The sequence below is a fragment of the Eleutherodactylus coqui genome, chromosome 12 (assembly GCF_035609145.1).
Source record: "Eleutherodactylus coqui strain aEleCoq1 chromosome 12, aEleCoq1.hap1, whole genome shotgun sequence".
NCBI classification, from domain to species: Eukaryota; Metazoa; Chordata; class Amphibia; order Anura; family Eleutherodactylidae; genus Eleutherodactylus; species Eleutherodactylus coqui.
Genome location: NC_089848.1, coordinates 94,798,542 through 94,820,590, shown reverse-complemented (window position 1 = coordinate 94,820,590; position 22,049 = coordinate 94,798,542). Strand labels below are relative to the sequence as shown.

General features: G+C 43.6%; 1 protein-coding gene across 1 annotated transcript in view; it reads right to left on the bottom strand.

Moving 5' to 3' along the window:
• Positions 1 to 6,326: 6,326 nt before the first annotated feature.
• Positions 6,327 to 22,049, bottom strand: part of CDK5 (cyclin dependent kinase 5) — a 31,092-nt gene continuing 15,369 nt past the window's right edge. Inside the window, exons 7-12 of the mRNA XM_066585320.1 lie at positions 18,967 to 19,041; positions 18,782 to 18,878; positions 17,203 to 17,272; positions 17,045 to 17,105; positions 16,087 to 16,167; positions 6,327 to 11,853 (exon numbers count right to left, since the gene is read on the bottom strand). Of these exons, the coding sequence (XP_066441417.1) occupies positions 11,767 to 11,853; positions 16,087 to 16,167; positions 17,045 to 17,105; positions 17,203 to 17,272; positions 18,782 to 18,878; positions 18,967 to 19,041 (471 nt within the window). The 3' untranslated portion in view covers positions 6,327 to 11,766. The remainder of the gene's footprint in view (positions 11,854 to 16,086; positions 16,168 to 17,044; positions 17,106 to 17,202; positions 17,273 to 18,781; positions 18,879 to 18,966; positions 19,042 to 22,049) is intronic.

Sequence of the window (22,049 nt, the reverse complement as noted above, 5' to 3'; positions counted from 1 at the left end):
TCAGAGTACTTGTGCAATGGGTATTGCATATTTATGCACACAGCTGTGTATATTTTGTAGAGTACAGTAAAACACAGACGGATGCTTCCATTCATTGAAATAAGCATTTAAGTTAGCTTAATGTGTGCAAATGCTCAGGGAAATCAAGCATACACTTTTTTTTTTTTTTCTAAATATATTTTGCTCAAAAGATGTGTGCGCAAAATACGTTTATGAACCTTTTGAAATCATTGGGTTCCATTCACTGAATTGCGCGCTTAAAACGCTGTGTGAATACGTTCTTTTCAATTTCTATCCATGACTGACGGGAACAATCGCTGTTGGCTTATACAACCAAACATTTCTGTGCTTTTAGTGATCTGGGAATTGGGGATAATTTACAAAGGGCTGTGTGCAAGAATATTGGTGTAAGTTGTGCATTTTTGCACAAGCCATATGCCCACAAAATTTCTATTTATTCAATTCTTTCAGCTACCCCAGGCACTTTACTGAAAGTGGGTAGGCTCACCACCGCCTGACCAATTTGCCATATTTTTAGGCAAAAATTCATAACAGAAACCTGCAGCAGCTCATGGCTAGCATAGAGGCCAGAGATGGCATGCAACTCTTAATACATTTCTTGTGCCTAATGGACATCACACTAGGAGCAGTTCTATTAGATGCCAGTCTTTATGTTACAGTGTTCACCCTATTGGGCAGAGATCTTGATAGCTCTTAGGCATATAAAGCCGTCATAGGTTGCTCAGCTTTTTTGTGATGAAGGATCAACCTGCATCGGGGTTTTTGCTGCTGCCATGGTCCATGTCTCCAGACAAAAGGAGCCATAACCCAAGTTTCAGGAATGATGCTGGGGATTCCCAGAGTCCTGACTTGGTGCCGTCTGATCAACTTGGAGGTTTATGCTTAAGTCTGAAGACTACAGCAAGAAAGAAACCTAAAAATCTGGCATGTGTGGGCGAATAGACTTAACCAGCTGAAAAATGATTGCTTGTGCAGTCAAGAACCTGCACACATATGGAGAACAGGAGATGAGGGGGCAGCAATTCACAATTGCTGATATTGATGAGACGGCTTAATTTGTGCCTAAATTTTTTTAAATTATATATAATATATTTTAGAAAATACGTCACAGGAAATCAAGGGGCTATAGCTGCAGCAGTGGCTCTTGCTGGCCATAGAGGGGTAAGTATGGATCACTTATTATTTTAAGATGGTCCTGTTGCATGAGGGTTGTCCAGTAATCAGGATGTCATTTTGGCACGCCACTGGTGAGACATCAAATTTCTGCGCATAACAACCCTCCCCTTTTTCTCTACACACCATGAACGACCTGTATTGTGTGTATGTAAAGTTGTTTGGTACTGGTATGAAGCCAACATATTAAATAGTTAAACTGGGTCTCTGCTAATTACTTGGTAAATTTTATGGGTGTCTCTCCATAGTTTTTTTTATTTTTGTTTTTACATTTTTTCTGAATGCAAAAAATGAGCGACTTTCTAAATCGTCTGCAATAAAAAAATTCCTATCACTTTTTTTCCTGTAGAATCCCTGCAGCTTTAACATTTCTTCATCAGAAGAAGGCACATAAAGTGGATATAAAAACTTTACGCACCTGTTAAAATGTCATGGTGAAAGAAGAAAAAATCTGACCTAATTTTAGCCTTTTCCACCTGCAGTGTGACCCATTGAAAAACAAACCCCTTTTAGAGTGAATAAAACCAACCTACAATAATGTGGGTGCATAAATATGCATGCCCTAAAACTAAAACTTTGTTGATGTACCCTTTGATTAAGACACCTACCCAAAAAGACAATGTTGTCAATCAGCATGGCACATCTTGACTTGGCAATCTTTGACCAAATTTGCCAGCATGTGCTGGCATCCCGTGTGTAGCACCCTATTTAGGTCAACCAACAGATCTTCAATGGGATTCTGGCCTGGGCTCTGGTGGGGTTATTCTAAAACTTTGGTCTTCTGGTGAAGCCATTCTTTGGTTGATTTGGCGATTATGCTTTGGGTTATTGTCACGCCAAAAAGTGAAAGTACTGTGTTTTTTTGTTTTTGTTTTTTTTTTTTTTTAAATCCGAGGCCTGAAGGTTTTGTGCCAAAATAGACTGATATTTGGAACTGTTTATAATCCTCTCAACTTTGACTAAAGCTTTAGTTCCAGCAGTAGAAAAGCTGCCCCAAAGCCCAATGCTAGAGTGTTCTTTTGGTGATGCGTAATGTTGGCATTGCAGCAAACATACCATTTGTAATTAATGCCAGAACGATCACCCTTGGTCTCATGAGACCACAACACGTTCTCCCACATACCTTTTGGCAGGCTTGATGTAGTTTTTGGCAAAACCTAGCCGGGCTTCGATGTTAGAAGCTTCCGTCTTGTCACCACCCCACAGTCCAGACATATGAAGAATACTGGAGATGGTTGTCACATGAACTACACTACCAGCACTTTCCAGAAACTCCTGCAGCTCCTTTAATGTTGTTGTAGGCCTTTTTGCAGTCTCCCGGCCCAATTATCTTGTGGTCTTTTCATTAATGGGAGGGATGTCCAGTTCTTGGTAATTACTGTTGTGCCAAATTTAGTCTATTTCTTGATGACCGGTTTCAGAGTGTCCCTTGGTCTATATAATGCCTTTAAGTGTTTTTTTTGCCTAATACCTTTCAACACAGATTCCTTGATGGGTTGTAAGCGCTTTATGGCTTTTGCTGAAAAATGCAATTAAAAAAGGTCTGGAAAATCCTACTAGAAGAGCTGAACTCTATACGGGGGTGAATCAGAATCACTATAAATAATGGCAGCAAAGTACTGACTGTCATCAGTTTAAATGTGATTGGCTAATTCTGAACACAATAACAAGGTTTCATAAATATTAATACCTCTTATAGTTGGCAAGGTGCTTATTTGTTTAATTTTCCACACTAAAAATTTTTGTTTTCAATTGAATTGTGCAGATGAGGGTCACATCAAAGGTAAAAATTCTGACTACTATGAATTTCAGATTTCCAACATGACCTTTAACAGTGGGGTGTAGACTTTTAAAACCCACTTCAGGCTAGTCTGCAAGGGCAGAGGCCATATCCTAAACAGATACCAGACTAGTGTCTGTAGCAGGGGTAAGCCGTACAGGGATGAAGTTGTTAGTGCATGAGAGCTAGTGAAGGCAGCAGCGTTCTGGACTCACAGATCCAACCCCATGTATTTGTTGTGAAGCCTAGAGTCTATTATATTCTCTGAAAAATCAGTGAGGCCTCTGTCACACTAGCGGCTTTTTAAAAACAATCTGTCAGATAAAAAAAACAAAACACACACAAACCCATAATAAATGAGACAGCACAGCCAAAATAATTTCTTGTTGGGATCTTGCAAAAGTCTGGTGTTAGCTTATATTTCCAGTCATGTTACAAGGCCTTCTGCTAGGTGGTGCCCTACAGCCCTTGTACCATTTCCAATTTGTATAGTACATTTCCCAGAGGAGTACTGTATGGCCTTATAAGTCTCCTTACACATTAGGTGCTCTCCACCAGGAGAAACTATACCCCTCCCAATCCACCGCTTATACAAGCACATTCATACAGGACCGGCTATCCAAGAATCAGTAGGACTGGCCAAAGTGAACAGGAGTATAAATGTGCAAGTTATACTAAATCTTCTGTCATAAAACTATATTGTGCATTCAGAAAGCACTTGCACCCCTTCCTGGTTTCCCACATTACCCATTTTAAGGCTGTAACATAATATCCATTAAAGCAGAATCTGGTTTATAGAAATTTGTGCATTTTTCTTTAAAAAATAAAATAAAATTCACCACGTGAATGTAAATTCTACATTTAGGAGCTTTTGCACGGTTTTCAGACTTGGGTCTTTTTTTGATACAACCCACCCAGCTTTGCTCTCCTGTATTTCACGATATTCTGATTCTTCTCTGCAGATCTCTGATGCTGTCAGGATTTACAGGCACCTATTTTCAGGTCTCATCATAGATGTTCAAGTGTAATCACAGATTTACAGAAAATCCGTATGTAACATGCACTTTTTTTGGGGGGGGGGGGGGAGGAGAGACAGACTTCATCTTGTGCAAAGGGTGAAATCTGCAGTAAAATGTGGCTTTTACACAGTGAGCATTCTTATACACTGTGTGTATGTATGTATGTGTGTATGTATGTTATATATATATATATATGTATATATATATGTATATATATATAAATATAATTTTTTTTTTTTTTTTTTTTAAAAACAACAATTTTTAAAGATGCTCATTATGTCTTGTAAAAGCCACATCTCTATATCCTAGAAGTACCATAGTTGTCGTTTTGCAGAAAAACTCAGCATGCCGTTACGTATCAGGATGATGCACAAATAATCAAGGTTGCGGTGGGATTAGATAAATGATGCCCTAAAGCCTTAAAAGTGGTTTTACCCTTTGGCCTATAAGAGGTTCCCGGAGGCTACTTGTGTGTAGTGGACTCATTTTCTGCTTGTGTGGAGCTTGTTCACCACTAGACACCTCTACACTGTAAGCCAAGATACTTCACTCCATTACTAGAGCTTGAGAGGAGGCGCATTATTGGATTGCTAGATGGTCATCTCAACAACTTACCCCCCACCGGAGCTATTCTGCCCCAACTGTTAGGTATTGAGAATAGGCAATAGAAAACTACTACTTCAGCTTCGTGGTTTTGATTTTGTTTAGATATGTACTATACCATCGCTATAGCCATGTCTGCCAGCCATGGATAAAGTTGTAAAAAAAAAATCTTAAGGATTATCAGCGCAAGGCTTTTTTCCCACGAGCGGCTATCGGCTGGACGTTTTATGCTATGTTGGGAGAGAGAAAATTGGTGAACGGGGGCACAAATCAAACGTTTGGGTGCCCGTTGAGACTGCATGGGTCACGGTGCATATGAGCTGAGACTACCATGACACCACCCCTTTTTCCTCCTTTCCCATTGCAGGCTCCTCTCCTCCCTGCTAGTTCTTTGCAGTGGGAGGGGACAAGGGTGGAGCTAAACACCGTCCCACCTCCCATTGATGGCTATGGATAGGGGGTGGAGCTAAGCTCCATCCAAGTCCCAGTCTTTAACAACCAGCAATGTGAGGAGGTGGGATAGGCCACCACTTAGCTCTGCCCCTGTCCCACCCCTTCCCACTGCAGAGAGCCAGCTCGAAGCAGAAGAGGGGTGAGCCTGCATTGGGGGAGGAGAGAGGGAGGGTGTTTAGCAGCCATGCTGCTAAACTCCCTCCCACCTGCGGCCGCTGCCAGGCAGCGCCTGATGTATTCCGGCTCAAAAGATAGTTCCAGGACTATCTTTTGGGCCCGACGGAAAAACGTCCAGTGCTATATTGGGCTGGCCGGGGGCTTTTACGGCTCAGAAATATGGCTATGTGATCTGATGCATTGGAATCCAATGCATCAAAATCAGCATGTATCAGCAGGCCGTGAAAACGGCCAGCTGATCTACGCTTGTGAGAAAGAAACCCAACTTTGACTATCACAGCTTCGCACATGCCTATTTACTAAGTTAGCAAATTTCCAGATAAAGGGAAGCACTGTAGCTAACTTTCTGCTCTAACCCGTGCTGACGGCAGCAAAGGTACAATGCTAAAACTTTAAGGACCAGAAGGTCAATGAAAATATAGGCACAGAGAAACTTTGAGCTGAGTAATAGGAAGGTCTTCTACCATAGGCTCATTGATGCACAATACACACCAAAATAGCACATGTGTTTTGTTTTTTTTTGCACAACTGAAAGGCATGCACAAAAACCCATTGACATAAATAGGTTCCACTCACTGCAGATTGGCGCAGAAAATTATATATGCAATTTTGTACAATGTGTGCGTGTGGCTATGCCCTAAGGCCAAGCATGTTACGGTATCTATGCATCCCTGCCGTATCCTGACCTGAACTCTTGAGCAGCACAGAGTCTTATGCCACTTGGAGTTCAGGTCAGGATACTCATCCGTATTACAGATGCATAAAGGCAGCTCTAATACACAGGTAGGTGACACACAAGAGTCTGTAGCATCTCCAGAGTTGGCCAGGATCTTCCATTTCTAAAAGGTGTAAATATACGGTTACACACATGTATACAAGAGCAATCCTGACAACGTTGTGCCCCCTGCCGGTGGGTAGGCGGGAGCAGCAGAGGTCTGAGCATGCATGTCTTAAAAATAAACCAGCATGTTTGATAACTCCAAAAACTTGCATTTCATTGATAAATAAGCCAGAAGTGAAGTGTAAATTGAATAACATACAAAACCAATAACCCAAAATATCTAAAAAAGAACTGTATTTCTCCAGAAAAGAGGCATACATTTAAAGAAACGTTTATTGGGTGGTATTATAATACAACCATGCCCAGGAAGAGAGAGCAGTGTTTTGTAAATTTCAAAATTCAGAACTCTTGTACTCCTCCCATCCTTTGTAATTACATATACCCTTTTATTTATCTCCCCCCAACACAGAACTGAAGATTACCAACCCGGGAAATAGTAGTAACTAAAACATAGAAACAAAGGTTTCACCCACGACACGACCGTCATCACAGCAAACGTTCAATATCCCTGCGCAGAGTGAGGAGTAGAAAAAGAAAAACCTCCAAATTTCCTGTTGGCCAAAAAGCCTGATGCAGTATTAGGGCAGTCAACCCTCCGGCCCCATGTCTTAGCTAATTTGGCGGGGCAGCCTCGGGCCATATATGTCAACTTCTATAGAGAGGGATGACCCCATTCACTTCACGCTGCCAAGCAGCCCTAGTAGGATTTTTTTTTTGTTTCCAGTTAAATGTAAAAAAAACAGCAATTTATATAAAGTTTGTGTTCCTGTGTCATCTGGAATGTCCCCCACAAGGCCAGAGAAACAAATTTTTGGATGCAGGATGCGTGGGGATCATAGATGCATCTCCATAAACTCAAGGACCTCTCCAATAGGTCTGCAGAATATGGCATTCCCAAACCACATGCATGATGGTTCCCGCACTCATCAAGCATCTTGGGCAGTCTGCATTGGGGATTAGGCCCATGGTACACAAACAGGTGTGAGTGTAGTAGATTCTATGTAGGAACTTGGCTTGGATTAACTTATCCCTTGCACTGATCAAGGGCGGCCCTGAGCTGGCCAAGAGGCCATCCCGGTCGTCCGAGTCTAGGTCTGGTATGTCCAAGCCCCACTTTTCAAAAGCCCTGTATCTCAGTGAGGCAAGACCGCTTGTCAGTTGTCTATAAAAACAGGAGAGCGGCTTCAGAATGTTGGCCATCTGTGCTAGCTCTTCTAGCCGTGTCAGTGCGAGGGGTATGTTCAGGTCTCCAAACTGGGCTCCAAGTGCCTGACTCAGTTGGAAATATCTAAAAAAGGGAGTTATTAAGGAGGTCCAATCACATCTGTAATTGTGAGAAGGTACAAAGAACACAATTCTCAACCACATCCGAGAGGGTAGTTATCGCATGATATCTCCAGACGATAATGTCTGGCATTTCTTGCAAGTGTGGGGGGGGGTTAGGATTTCTCCACAAGGGAGAAGGATGGGACCATTATGCTACCTCGTCCTGTATCACGTGGAGAGCTATACTCCAAACCTTTAGAGTCACCCACATAGGTATAGGGCAGGGTAGTTCTGCGCAAAATAGGGCCCCTTAGCAATAATCCTCTCAAACTTTATTCCGGCTTTACTATTCTGCGCTCAAGCCCCTCCACTGGGTTATAATTAGTAGAAGACAGCCACCACCCCGCACATACCAGCTGACTAGCCCGGTAGTAGTAGTGAAAGTGGGGGAAGGCTAGTCCCCCTCTTTCTACGGGCAGGCAGAGAGCTTCTAGTTTAATTCTCGGGGTGGATCCTTGCCCCAGTATACGGAGGAGTATCTTGGAGAGCCATAAAGAACTTTTTAGGGATCAAAATACGTGTATTTTGGAATATATAGAGAAATTTGGGCAATAGCTTCATTTTGATCAGGTTTACGTGACCTACTAGCATCAGTGGGAGTGAAGCCCATCGGGTTGCCATAACTCCTACCCACTCCAACAGTGCGGCAAGGTTGTCTGCATAGGAAAGTTGAGCAAGCTTTCGCACCACTATCCCAAGGTAGGTAACTCTGGCAGTCCACCTCAGAGGAGCAGGGAGGGCCAAAGAGGTCACATGGACATAAACTGCCAGCAGCCGAGTTTTGTCTTAACTGACCTTCAACCCAGAGTATATTCCAAATATATCAAAATTAGACAGTACTGCGGCCAAGGAGGATTCTTTGTTTTGCAAGAATAAGAGGGTATAGTCCACGTAAAGGGCCACCCGTTCTTCATATGCTCTGTCGGAACCCCACAGCCTCAGCTGACACCCTGATTTGGCTCGCTAGTGATGCGATTGCAATCGCAAAAAGTGATGGGCACAGAGGGCATCCTTGACACGTTCCTCTAGCCAGGGAGAACTGTGCAGATATATTGGTGTTTGTGCGTATCAAAGCCACTGGAAGATAGTATAGTGTTTGTACCCATGTAATAAAGCTTGCCCCAAAACCGAACCTTGTTATCACCTCCCACAGCCATCTCCATCGACCAAGCTAAGGCCTTTGATTCAGTGGAATGAAGACCAGAGTACGCTTTCCCCAGTTGGAGTGCTATAGTGCAAGGTTAGTGAAAAGTCACCTTCCATTCATGGTCACACTCTTGCCCGATCAGCATGTATGATAGGTATTGGCGGTACTTTTGCTATGATTTTAATATCGATGTTAACCCCTTAATGACGCGGCCCTTTTTCTTTTTCCATTTTCGTCCCCCCCTTCAAAAAAAATTGTAACTGCTTTATTTATCCATCGCCGTCGCTGTATGAGGGCTTGTTTTTTGCGGGACGAGTTGTATTTTTCAATGGTGCTATTTATTGTACCATATAATGTACTGAAAAACTTTTTAAAAATTCTAAGTGGAGTAAAATGAAAAGAAAATGACATTTCGCCATCTTTTCGTGCATCTTGTTTCTACAGCGCACAAACGGCAACAAAAGCGACATAACTTTATTCTATGGGTCGGTACGATACCAAACTTGTATAGGTTTTTTTAAACTGTACTATTTTTTTTTATTTTTTTTCGAAGATATTTAATTTTTTTCAGTTATTTTCTGCGGTTATTTTGCGCGCGATAACTTATTTTTCTGTCGACGTAGTTCAGAGAGGGCTCATGTTTTGTGGGATGTTCTGTAGTTTCTGATAGTACCAATTTGGAATACATACGACTTTTTGATTGCTTTTTATTGCGTTTTTTCTGGGAAACATGGTAACTAAAAAAGTGCATTTCTGGCGTTCGTTATTTTATTTTTTGGACGACATTCACACTGTGGGAAAAATAATGCGCTACTTTGATAGTTCGGACTTTTACGGACACTGTGATACCAAATAAATATTTTTATTGTACGATTTAGATTTTTTTAAATAATATGGCAAAAGGGGGGTGGATTTAAACTTTTGCAACTTTTTTTTTTCCCAATTAAAAAAAACGGTTTTTTTTTTTTTACATTACTTTTAAGTCCCCCTGGGGGACAACCAGCGATGCTTTGATCACTCCTGCAGTATGACATAATGCTACAGCATTACGTCATACTGCTTTTTGACAGGCAGGCTATCAAGCACCCCCACGGAGTTGGCTTGATAGGCAGTCTGGTAAGGCAGCCCTGGGGCCTTTCATTAGGCAGCCCTGGGGCCTTTCATTAGGCCCCCGACTGCCATGACACCTGCACGGCTCCCCCGATCTTCCCACGGGGGGGGGGGGGGGCTGTGCGGGATCCCCGAACATCGGCATTTGAATGACAGCGGCCGATCGCGGCTATTGCCCACGGGCGTCAGCTGTTATAAACAGGTGACACCCGCACTGTATGAAGAGAGGTTGCAAGGCAACCTCTCTTCATACATACCCCGCCGCTACATGACGTCATGGAGTGGGAAGGGGTTAAGGAGGGAGATAGGGGACTGTGGCTGATACCGACCTGAGTCTTTTTCGGGGTTGGGAATTAAACCCATTAAGGCCTCATGCAGGGTTGCTAGCAAGATCCCTTCCCGAAGGATATTATTATAAAACTCAAGAAGTTTCGAGGCTATGAATTCCGTATTTCCTACGTATCACTCTAGAGGAAGTCTGTCCGGGCCCGGGGAGTTTCTACTCAGGACGGATTGGATAGCCTTTACTACCTCTTCTAGCTCGAAGCTCCCATCTAGCATAGTCACACTACTCTGGGACCATGTCAGGAATGCAATAGTGTTGAGGTAAGTGCTTAGGTCTTGCCCGGGGCAATTGAGTTTAGACATAAACAGGGTGGTGTAGAAGTTAGTAAATGTATTATTGATAAGCTCAGGGTCAGTGACCATAGCTCCAGATATATCCCGAACTGCCACAATTGGGAAAATGATAGTCTTCACGAGCAAGATAAGCTAATAGTCGACCGGTTTTATCCCCTTGGTCAAAAAACGCAGTGGTGGGAGTCCAGAAGCTTTTTCTTAGTGTAATCAAGTAGTAGTAGTCTATATTGTCTCCGTAGATTCAGGAAGGTCACACTAGCACAAGGCAACAGCGCACTTTCACATAGATTGTCGTATCGTGGGTCAAACCTGAAAATTAAATACCAACTTCCCTACCCATCCAACCCAACTAAGGACAGGTGTAAATCCCTGAAACATTACAAATCAAGAAAAGGAAAGAAGAAATCCTGCAAAAAGGAATTGGGGGCACTCTGCTGGGTCTGCACCTCTCCTTCTCTCCTCTTCACTATCTTCCTGCTCTCAATCTCCCTCCTCTCTGGAGAGCTCCAGAGGAATGGGGCACAGCAGGTGTAATCCCCTATCCCCAGGTGCAGGATGCCCAGGGAGGGTGTGAGCGTCAGCTCTTAGTACTTCAGGGGATACCACTGTGCAGAGAGCCTGGAGCAGGGGCTCTTATGTCAAAGGCTGGGTGCCTGCCGGCAGCAGTGTCACTCACTCGGCTGCAATGAAGGGAGCAGGCAGCAGCGGTTTCGCCGTGGGCGCCTCCGGACGGGCCTCCACTGCAAGCTGCTGGGCAGAAGCGCTTTAGCTGGGCTCTCCCAAGCACCAGCACCCGGTAATAGAGCCCAGAGTCTTTCAGGCCTAAGCGCAGCTCGGGTGCCGGTAAGACCTTAAAAGGTCTCTCAACAATCCCTGGAGGCAGGAGAAGTTGATGGGAGGCCAGGACTTGCAGCCCCAGGTCCAGGAGAAGCAGGATAGTGGGGCAGTCTCCAGCACATCCGTTCAACTCACTCGCTAGGCCACACCCCCAGAAGGAACATACATTTACAGGGCAAAAGGAAAAAAAAATGCATAAAACCATCCAAAAATGTACATTTAAATATACAAGAGGATCAGGGGGAGGTACTGCAAAAACTCCACCTACAGCAGTGCTTGGAAAATAAATTAGGGGGAGAGGATGCATGAACTTAATATAAGGCTGTATGATTGGAATTCTGGAGCACTGGAATGATTTCTCATGTCTGCCCCCTGCTGGGTTCTACCCCCATCTTCCTACAACTGCCAATTCGTGTATCAATGACAGGCTGTGCTGGTAGCAGGCTCCACCGACACAGGTTAGCCAGGATGTACAATATTTCCATACTTCTATGGTGAGTTGGGTGTTATTGAAGCCACACTTATGTCTCCATTACAGTGGCCTATGAGGGGGAGAAGGGACCAGAAGTTTGACTGAGGTATATGACCATGCAAGGTGGGCAAGTAACCGACATGAGGTATGACTGGGAATAAAGGTGCATTATGGGGGACAGTAGTCTGCAAAGTATGGATGTTGAAGAGCCTCATCTGCCGAAATCCTCTGAACCGGGTTACACTTCAGCAAATTCTGGAAACAGAGAAAAGAATCCATGTAAAGAGTCTGCAGAAAGAAAACAATTATATGGAGGCTCAGTCTGGCGATTAGGAGGGTAGGACAGCACGGTTGTCCATCATTCCTTTTGGCTAACACTGGTTCTCTATAGTTATGTAAATAAATGTACAGTGAAGGAAAAAAAAATATTTGGCTAGAACCTGGAAATCATCAACAAGTAGATTAAAAGGAGTTTTCAAACTCTACCCAAGTTGATAATCAACTTTTCCAGCTCGTCATCCCGACGGCCCCATTTACAATGGAGGTTGCCCTCTGACCTTGGTAGGGATAGGAAGAGCCCTTAAAAGCACCTCCCTTTCCACCATTCCTCAGTGTCTTCCTGTCCCTACGGTGGCCAGATGCAAGCTCCAGGCAGATCCACTTACCGAAGGCACGTAGTGCCAAAGATCCACTGGAGAAAAGAGGTCGGGGTGGCATACTCTTGTGGTCCCTGCATCTCCGACCTGCGCCGCCATGGAGCTGTAAGCCGCCGAGTAGCGCAGGTCTCCTTGATCAGGTCGGCACCTTCCGGCTGCCGCGATCAGGTAATTCCTCCTGGCAGGGGAACGGCAGCGGCGGCCTCCCTGGTCCTCAGAGCGCGTAACGGTGACGTCATCCGGCGTGGTGACATTGCACACAATGCAGGGGGCGTGGCTACTGGCGCAGACCCGGAAATGGCGCCAAATTCAAACAAACTTTTCCATAAAGCAGGCTCTACTCCTACAGAAGTTATCCTGCAGCTGCCAGAAGTGCCTCAGCATGTCTACACTTGACAGCTCAGCACGAGATGGAGAAACCGATAGCCTACAAACTGAGTGGCTATATGCCAAAAATTGGAATATGCAACTTGCCATTTGTGATTGATTGGATGCATATATGTTCCCTTTTTCCCCCTCTCCCCCATTTCTTGTATGGGTTCGATGGATAAGAAAGGCCTGAAGGCTAAAGCAGCGGACCCCAGGAAAAAAAAGAAAAAAATCTAAAAAGTGCATTATCTGTAGTAAGAGACTAGAGGATGACTACAATAAACCCCTATATGAAGAGTGCACTGCGAACATCCTAGCGGAGGAAAGGGCGGCGTTCAAAACAGATATCAGGTGCACGATCAAAGAGGAATTGCAGGCCTCTATGGCATCCCTCCCTCACCCTCAACCTGGTCCCTCAAGGGCCCCTAAAAGGTCAAGGAAGGCGGAATCGGCGAGCTCCATCTCCGGTGAGTCCCTGGAACTCCTATCAGAGGGAAAACTAGAAGATCCGCCATTGTTACCAGAGGATGAGGAAAAAAAATACTATTTTTCCTCAGACGACATAGGGCACCTCATAAAAGCAGTGAGAGAAACTATGCAGATCGAAGAAGACCACCCACCCAGCACAGTCCAGGACGAAATGTTCGGGGGCCTTCGGTCAAGGAGGAAAACCGTGTTTCCTGTTAATCAGACCCCGCAACATATCGCGGACGAATGGCAGGAACCAGAGAAGAGATTGTCCGTCTCATAAGTGATTAGGAATCGGCTGGCGTTCGCTCCTGAAGACGTTCGCCTGTATAGAGAAACCCCAAAAGGTCGACATACAGATCGCTAAGGGGGCCAAGAAAACCCTTTGAGGACGCATCTCAGCTCTCCGACCCGATGGACAAAAAGGTCGACTGTCTGATGAAGACCTGGGAAGCGATGTCCTTTACCGTCGAAGCTAACATTGCTAACTTCGATTAAAGACCGAGCTCCCAGGGAAGAATTAGCCAACTGTCTTCCCCTTCTGAAAATGCCCACTGCTTTTCTAGCAGACGCATCAGCAGAAACCGTTAGATATGGCGCAAAAAACGCGGTTCTCAGTAATACCGCAAGAAGAGCGTTATGGTTAAAAACATGGGCAGCAGACGTAACGTCCAAAAACAAACTCTGCGTCATTCCGTTCCAAGGCGAATATATGTTCGGGCCTGTCTTGGATAAGCTACTTGGGAAAAAGGGAGACAAAAGCAAGACCCTTCCAGACAGGAAATCCTATAGGAAGCCATCCTTTCTAAGGAGGACATGACAGCCACCTCCAGAAATCAAAGGGAAAGGGAAGACTGGAAGATTGTTGTACCGCAAGGGAGGTCGGGGTAAGGAAGTTCAACCCATTTCTGACTCAACAGGGGGTAGACTAGCACGTTACCAGGTCCAGTGACGGGGAATAACATCCAACCCCTGGGTACTTCAGATAGTTGAAACCGGCTATCGAATTGAATTTGACTCCCTACCTCCTAAGAGATTCTTTCTAATCTTCCCAGGGTCCCCACAAGAACAGAAAAATCTGCTAAAGGGCGATGCAGGTCTTCCTTCCTTCGCGGCTGGAAACTTATTTCTTCGGCCCGGCGGATGTGCACAGCACGCAGCCAGCGTGCCGAGCACATCCGCCCGGCCGAAGAAAGAAGATCCGGCCGCGAAGGAAGGAAGACACGCACGGACCGCAGCAGGTGAGTTTATTCTTATTTTCAGCCCTTATGTCCGCAGGGCAGGAGGGACCCGCTGCGGATTCTCCATGGAGAATTCGTAGCGGGCCTGATTTTCCCCGTGGACATGAGGCCTTAGGGTTCAGGCAGCAGCGTTAGGATCCTATTTGGATTCTCCCTTGGCGGAGCACCGCTGAGTTCATAGGTTCCTTAAGGGAGCAGACAGACTTCGGCCCTTTATTAGGGAAACCTTCCCTACTTGGGACCTGCATTTAGTCATAAATAGCTTCTGCAAACCACCCTTTGAACCCCTCTACTAACTCCCTCTAAGACTACGTACGCTAAAAAATTCTCTCCTAGTCGCCATAATATCAGCCCGGAGAGTAGGACAACTACAAGCCTTATGTTGTGTGGAGCCACACATGCTGATACAAGATGATAGAATCACGTTTAAATTAGACCCAGCTTTTCTTCCAAAAGTAGTGTCCAAATTCCACAGAGAGCAGACAATTACCCTGCCCTCCTTTTGCCAAAACCCCCGTAACGACAGAACGAGAGTTCCACAGCTTAGATGTCAGAAGGACCTTTCTAACATACTTAGAGGCTACCCATTCTTTTTGGAAAAATAACCTCTTTGTCCAATTTCAGGGGCCGGGCAAAGGAAAGACGGCATCTAAAAGTACTATTGCGAGATGGATCAAGACTGCCATCCAGGAGGCGTACAAAGCCAGTGGTCTCGATCCCCCGGGGAAAATCAGAGCCCACTCTAGACGGTCTCTCTCCTCCTCATGGGCAGAGAAAGGCCAGGCATCCGCCGAGCAAAGCGGCCACCTGGTCTAGCCTACATACCTTCATCAAACATTATAGGGTTAAGGTCCAGTCGGACAAAGACCTGGGATATGGACGGAAAGTCCTCCAGGCAGTAGTCCCACCCTAAAAGTCACCTATAATTTGGCATTGTTCCATTGTAAATGGGGCCGTCGGGATGACGACCTGGAAATATACAGATTATTTACCGGTAGTCCTTTTTCCAGGAGTCATCACGACGGCCCATAGTTCCCTCCCTTATAGAATATTTATGTTCTTTTCAATGTAAATATGACCGAATAAAGGTAAATTTTGGTTCAGTAAACATTGTCCACCGTAATAATTTGAAAGTCCCTGAGGAATGGTTGAAAGGGGGGTGCTTTTAAGGGCTCTTCCTGTCCCTACCGAGGTCAGAGGACAACCTCCATGGTAAATGGGGCCGTCATGATGACTCCCGGAAAAAGGACTACCGGTAAGTAATCTGTATATTTTTAATCAGGTTGGGTCATCAATAGCTGACTGGCAGGGGTCTGTCACTCAGGACACAGCCAATTATAGTTATCTGTTCACGGGCTGCCGTCACTATATACGGAACAGAAAGCAGATCACTCTGTACCTTGTGCAGTGGCCCGGCCTGGTAGTACAAGCACATAGCTGTTCACTTCAATGGGAGCTATGCTTGTAATACCAAGCCAGGCCACCACACAATGTACAGCGTTATCGGCTTCTTGCTTGATACACAGACCGCAGTCCATTGAGGGACCCCTGCTGACCAGCTATGTGATAACCTATTTGGAAGACAAGTATCAGTTTTCCTTGTCAAGCAAGACTCCTATAATCAACTAGGCCAGACCCTCATCAAAATGACAGCAGATCACCATTCTGAACTCAATACTCTATCCTAATGAGACATTAAATAAGCACAACAGCTTGTTGATGCTTTCCAAGTAGTAAGAAGTTAAAGTACTGACCTGTAATAAGTCTCTTCCAGTCGCATTCAGCTTTGGTACAACATTTACTAGAGATGTAGTAGCCGGATACATTGGGTAGGGCTGAGAAAAAGAAAACATTTAATTTGATGATTTGAATCGTGATGAAACATGTCTTCACTAGGGATGAGCGAGTATACTCGCTAAGGCACTACTTGCTCGAGTAATGTGCCTTAGCCGAGTATCTCCCGGCTCGTCCCGAAAGATTCGGGTGCCGCAGCGGGGCGGGGAGCTGCGGGGGAGAGCAGGGAGGAACGGAGGGGAGATCTCACTCTCCCTCTCTTCCGCCCGCTCTCCCCTGCTCCCCGCCACAACTCACCTGTCAGCCGCAGCGGCCCCCGAATCTTTAGGGACGAGCAGGGAGATACTCGGCTAAGGCACATTACTCGAGCGAGTAGTGCCTTAGCGAGTATACTCGCTCATCCCTAGTCTTCACCATTTATATATGACAGAACGGCAGCAGTGGCACCAAAATGAGGGATGAATGGAAAAGCTTTAGTAACACTACCAAACGTATGGCCCTGTGCACGGTACTCAGTGGAGCTCGCAGCCCCAGACCTCCATCATTCTGATAGCCTGTTATCAATTCTGTAGATCTAGAAAAGATGTTGCTGCCATCTAATGGCAGAATATTAAAACTACAAGACAGCAGTTATACAGGTACAAGAAAACAGATCCAAAAGAAATAAATTAGCTTTTTTTCATATTTACTCATATTAGAGTAGTTTTCAGGATCTCCACTCACATAGGTGCATGCCTTGTTACAAAATAGATGACACACCAACAAGCCTGTGTACAAGCTGAACATGATCAAGATTGTTTTTTGTCCTCTCGTCATTTCCAATTCACTGGCGGTATAATATTCAGAGGCTGAAAATCTATCCTGCTGGTAAACGGATACAGGTACTTGGTTCATCACAGTGTATCAGCTCACACTCACCTTATAATCCGGCAATTTGGTCATGGTCGGCCATTGCTCCTCAGTCGGGGTTCCAAGCAATGTGTGCTGGATTAAGGAAAAGTCTTAAATGTGTTAGTTCCCTAAAATAAGCGCACGCACATACACACATTCATCCATCCATGACTAGATAAGGATATCGGAAAATCCTCTTGAGTTGGTCATCTACATCATTTCCGGGAAACAGTGGCCGCCCAGCATTGGCCAGCTCTGCAAAGTAAGAATAGGACATTGGTGACAGATATATATATATATATATATATATATATATGCCCCTGTGGTTCTGAGCATGTGTAACATATACACCAAGGAGGAAAAAGGGGTAAAGGTTATGCAAATCGAGGAAAAAGCGTCGCCGAATTCCAAGCTATGGCATGTGGGAGGGGCTTCAAATAATATTAAAAAACAGTTCAAATGCTAATTTTGTTCAGCCATATGAAGCCTCACAAGTTGGATAAAGTCTTGTGGTACGGTTGGGTGATGCCTCCTGTTGGTCAACGTGCCAGTTATCGCCACTTGTTGCAAACAGAAGGACAGATTTCTTGAACTGATAGACTTTGGCTTATCACTCCGACGGATCACACGTAAGCCAAGATGTCAGCACTGTTCAACTTAGCGTGCCCCAGCGGTTAGAAGAATGACAAACTCAAATGACAGCAAGAAGGTGCATAAAATCAACCTCTACAGAGAGAAATTAGAACAGGGTTCCCCAAATCCAGTCCTCAGGGACCGCCAACAGGTCATGGTTTCAGGATTTCCTCAGTGTTGTACAGGTGATGTAATTATTGTTGGTGCCTTAGACATTGCCACAGGGGTTCCTACCATAGGATATCCTGAAAACATGACCTGTTGGTGGTCCCTGAGGACTGGAGTTGGGGACCCCTGAATTAGAAGAATGGTACAAAGTGAAGCTGGATGTCACATCCCGGCCTGGGACATTGAACAGTCTACACAAACCAAGAGAAGATGCTTGCATGACCCTGCGCTATGAGCCAAACGTCCTGGGACTGGTGTCCCACTGAGTTCACGCCACGGCTCTCTGGAAATTGGGTGGGCTACACCATGGAGAGGCCTTCACAAGGAAACTTCATACCAGTCCTACTTACAGGATTATAGTGGGGGGGCATAATGTACAGTAGCAGATCCCGGAAGTCTTCATTCCAGGTACATAACAGTTGAGGGTTATGATGATTTGGTTGAGAAACCGGCGATACAGCCATTTCTCCAAAGTGTCCCAGAAGCAGTATTTCTACATGAAAACGCCAGGCCGCATGTTGCCCATGCTGCCATGGCCTGCAGCGACTCTGGACTTGTCTCCCACCGAGCACATCTGGAACATCATTGGTCAGCAGTTGTAAAGAGCTGCCAGTGCATTGATGATTTGGTTGACCAAATGTATTCCGCATGGCAGAACATTCTTCAGACAACCATTAATGAACTGATATATATATAGTTACAATATGTCAATCTAGTACAGTATGGAGTGCCTAATGCACTTCAAGTCTAGACCGCTGCAATAAATAGGCTGCGCCGCACGATGCAGTAGATCGCATACAGAGGAAATCACGCCCAACCACAGTAGCCAATGGCTATACAAACTTGCTGACAATGCTGCACGATTCTGTGGCCCTTCGTTGCCACAGGCAGGTGAGGTTTTGCTTTGAGCCGTTATCTTAAATCTACCCGATAGAACACACTGATCGTTAGGATGTCATTTACCTGCGAATATGCAGCCAGCCGACCACATGTCTATAGAGGTGGAGTAAAGCTTAGCACCAAAAAGCACATCAGGCGGACGATACCAAAGAGTCACCACCTACAGGACACATGGGAAAAAGTGCAGCATTCAACAGGTGCAGGATGATCTCGGGCTGCAGTGTGCAGTATATTAATGCCAGGCTCACCTCGGCGGAGTAGCACCGAACTGGGATACCAAACGCCCGAGCCAGGCCAAAGTCTGCCAGCTTCAACTCTCCATTCTGAGAAGAGAGAGCACATAGGTCCGTGTTACACAGAAGCCCAAACCAGACTGAGCCAAAGGGTCGTTAACAGCTAATAACTAATTACTAGAAACATAAGAGGTAGGTCTATAGTCAGTGCACAGTCTAGGAGGAATGCCTTCTTTATTATAGATTTTTTTTTAGGATTAGGAGCCAAAAGAAAAAAAGGTTAAAAAAAAAAAACCCACGCCGAATCCCTGATGCAGTATTACAGCAATTATGTTCTTGGACCTGAGAAGGAAGGAGGGTGGGGGCAGTACAATAGCAGTTCTATTCTTGTACATAGGGGGCAGTATTATAGCAGTTATATTCTTGTACATAGGGGGCAGTATTATAGTAGTTATATTCTTGTACATAGGGGGCAGTATTATAGTAGTTATATTCTTGTACATAGGAGGACAGTATTATAGTAGTTATATTCCTGTACATAGGGGCAGTATTATAGTAGTAATATTCTTGTACATAGGGGGCAGTATTATAGTAGTTATATTCTTGTACATGGGGGGCAGTATTATAGTAGTTATATTCTTGTACATGGGGGGCAGTATTATAGTAGTTCTATTCTTGTACATAGAGGGCAGTATTATAGTAGTTATATTCCTGTACATGGGGGGGCAGTATTATAGTAGTTATATTCTTGTACATAGAGGCAGTATTATAGTAGTTATATTCTTGTACATAGAGGCAGTATAATAGTAGTTATATTCTTGTACATAGGAGCAGTATTATAGCAGTTATATTCTTGTACATAGGGGGCAGTATTCTAGTAGTTATATTCTTGTACATAGGAGGCAGTATTATAGTAGTTATATTCTTGTACATAGGGGGCAGTATTATAGTAGTTATATTCTTGTACATAGAGGCAGTATTACAGTAGTTATAGTCTTGTACATAGGGGGCAGTATTATAGTAGTTATATTCTTGTACATAGGGACAGTATTATAGTAGTTATATTCTTGTACATGGGGGGCAGTATTAGAGTAGTTATATTCTTGTACATGGGGGGCAGTATTATAGTAGTTATATTCTTGTACATGGGGGCAGTATTATAGTAGTTATATTCTTGTACATGGGGGGCAGGATTATAGTAGTTATATTCTTGTACATAGGAGGCAGTATTCTAGTAGTTATATTCTTGTATATAGGAGGCAGTATTATAGTAGTTATATTCTTGTACATGGGGGGCAGCATTATAGTAGTTATATTCTTGTACAAAGGTGCAGTATTATAGTAGTTATAGTCTTGTACATAGGGGGCAGTATTATAGTAGTTATAGTCTTGTACATAGGGGGCAGTATTAGAGTAGTTATATTCTTGTACAAAGGTGCAGTATTATAGTAGTTATATTCTTGTACATAGGGACAGTATTATAGTAGTTATAGTCTTGTACATAGGGGGCAGTATTATAGCAGTTATATTCTTGTACATAGGGGGCAGTATTATAGTAGTTATATTCTTGTACATAGGGGCAGTATTATAGTAGTTATATTCTTGTACATAGGGGGCAATATTATAGTAGTTATATTCTTGTACATGGGGGGGCAGTATTATAGTAGTTATATTCTTGTACATAGGGGGCAGTATTATAGTAGTTATATTCTTGTACATAGGGGGCAGTATTATAGTAGTTATATTCTTGTACATAGGGGCAGTATTATAGTAGTTATATTCTTGTACATAGGGACAGTATTATAGTAGTTATATTCTTGTACATGGGGGGCAATATTATAGTAGTTATATTCTTGTACATAGCAGGCAGTATTCTAGTAGTTATATTCTTGTATATGGGGGGCTGCATTATAGTAGTTATATTCTTGTACAAAGGTGCAGTATTATAGTAGTTATATTCTTGTACATAGGGACAGTATTATAGTAGTTATAGTCTTGTACATAGGGGGCAGTATTATAGTAGTTATATTCTTGTACAAAGGTGCAGTATTATAGTAGTTATATTCTTGTACATAGGGGCAGTATTATAGTAGTTATATTCTTGTACATGGGGGGCAGTATTATAGTAGTTATATTCTTGTACATAGGAGGCAGTATTATAGTAGTTATATTCTTGTATATAGGAGGCAGTATTATAGTAGTTATATTCTTGTACATGGGGGGCAGCATTATAGTAGTTATATTCTTGTACAAAGGTGCAGTGTTATAGTAGTTATATTCTTGTACATAGGGACAGTATTATAGTAGTTATAGTCTTGTACATAGGGGGCAGTATTATAGTAGTTATATTCTTGTACAAAGGTGCAGTATTATAGTAGTTATATTCTTGTACATAGGGACAGTATTATAGTAGTTATATTCTTGTACAAAGGTGCAGTATTATAGTAGTTATATTCTTGTACATAGGGACAGTATTATAGTAGTTATATTCTTGTACATAGGGGGCAGTATTATAGTAGTTATATTCTTGTACATAGGGGCAGTATTATAGTAGTTATATTCTTGTACATAGGGACAGTATTATAGTAGTTATATTCTTGTACATAGGAGGCAGCATTATAGTAGTTATATTCTTGTACATAGGAGGCAGCATTATAGTAGTTATATTCTTGTACATAGGAGGCAGCATTATAGTAGTTCTATTCTTGTACATAGGAGGCAGCATTATAGTAGTTCTATTCTTGTACATCGGGGGCAGTATTATAGTAGTTCTATTCTTGTACATAGGAGGCAGCATTATAGTAGTTCTATTCTTGTACATAGGAGGCAGCATTATAGTAGTTCTATTCTTGTACAAAGGTGCAGTATTATAGTAGTTATATTCTTGTACATAGGGGCAGTATTATAGTAGTTATATTCTTGTACATGGGGGGCAGTATTATAGTAGTTATATTCTTGTACATAGGAGGCAGTATTATAGTAGTTATATTCTTGTATATAGGAGGCAGTATTATAGTAGTTATATTCTTGTACATAGGAGGCAGCATTATAGTAGTTCTATTCTTGTACAAAGGTGCAGTATTATAGTAGTTATATTC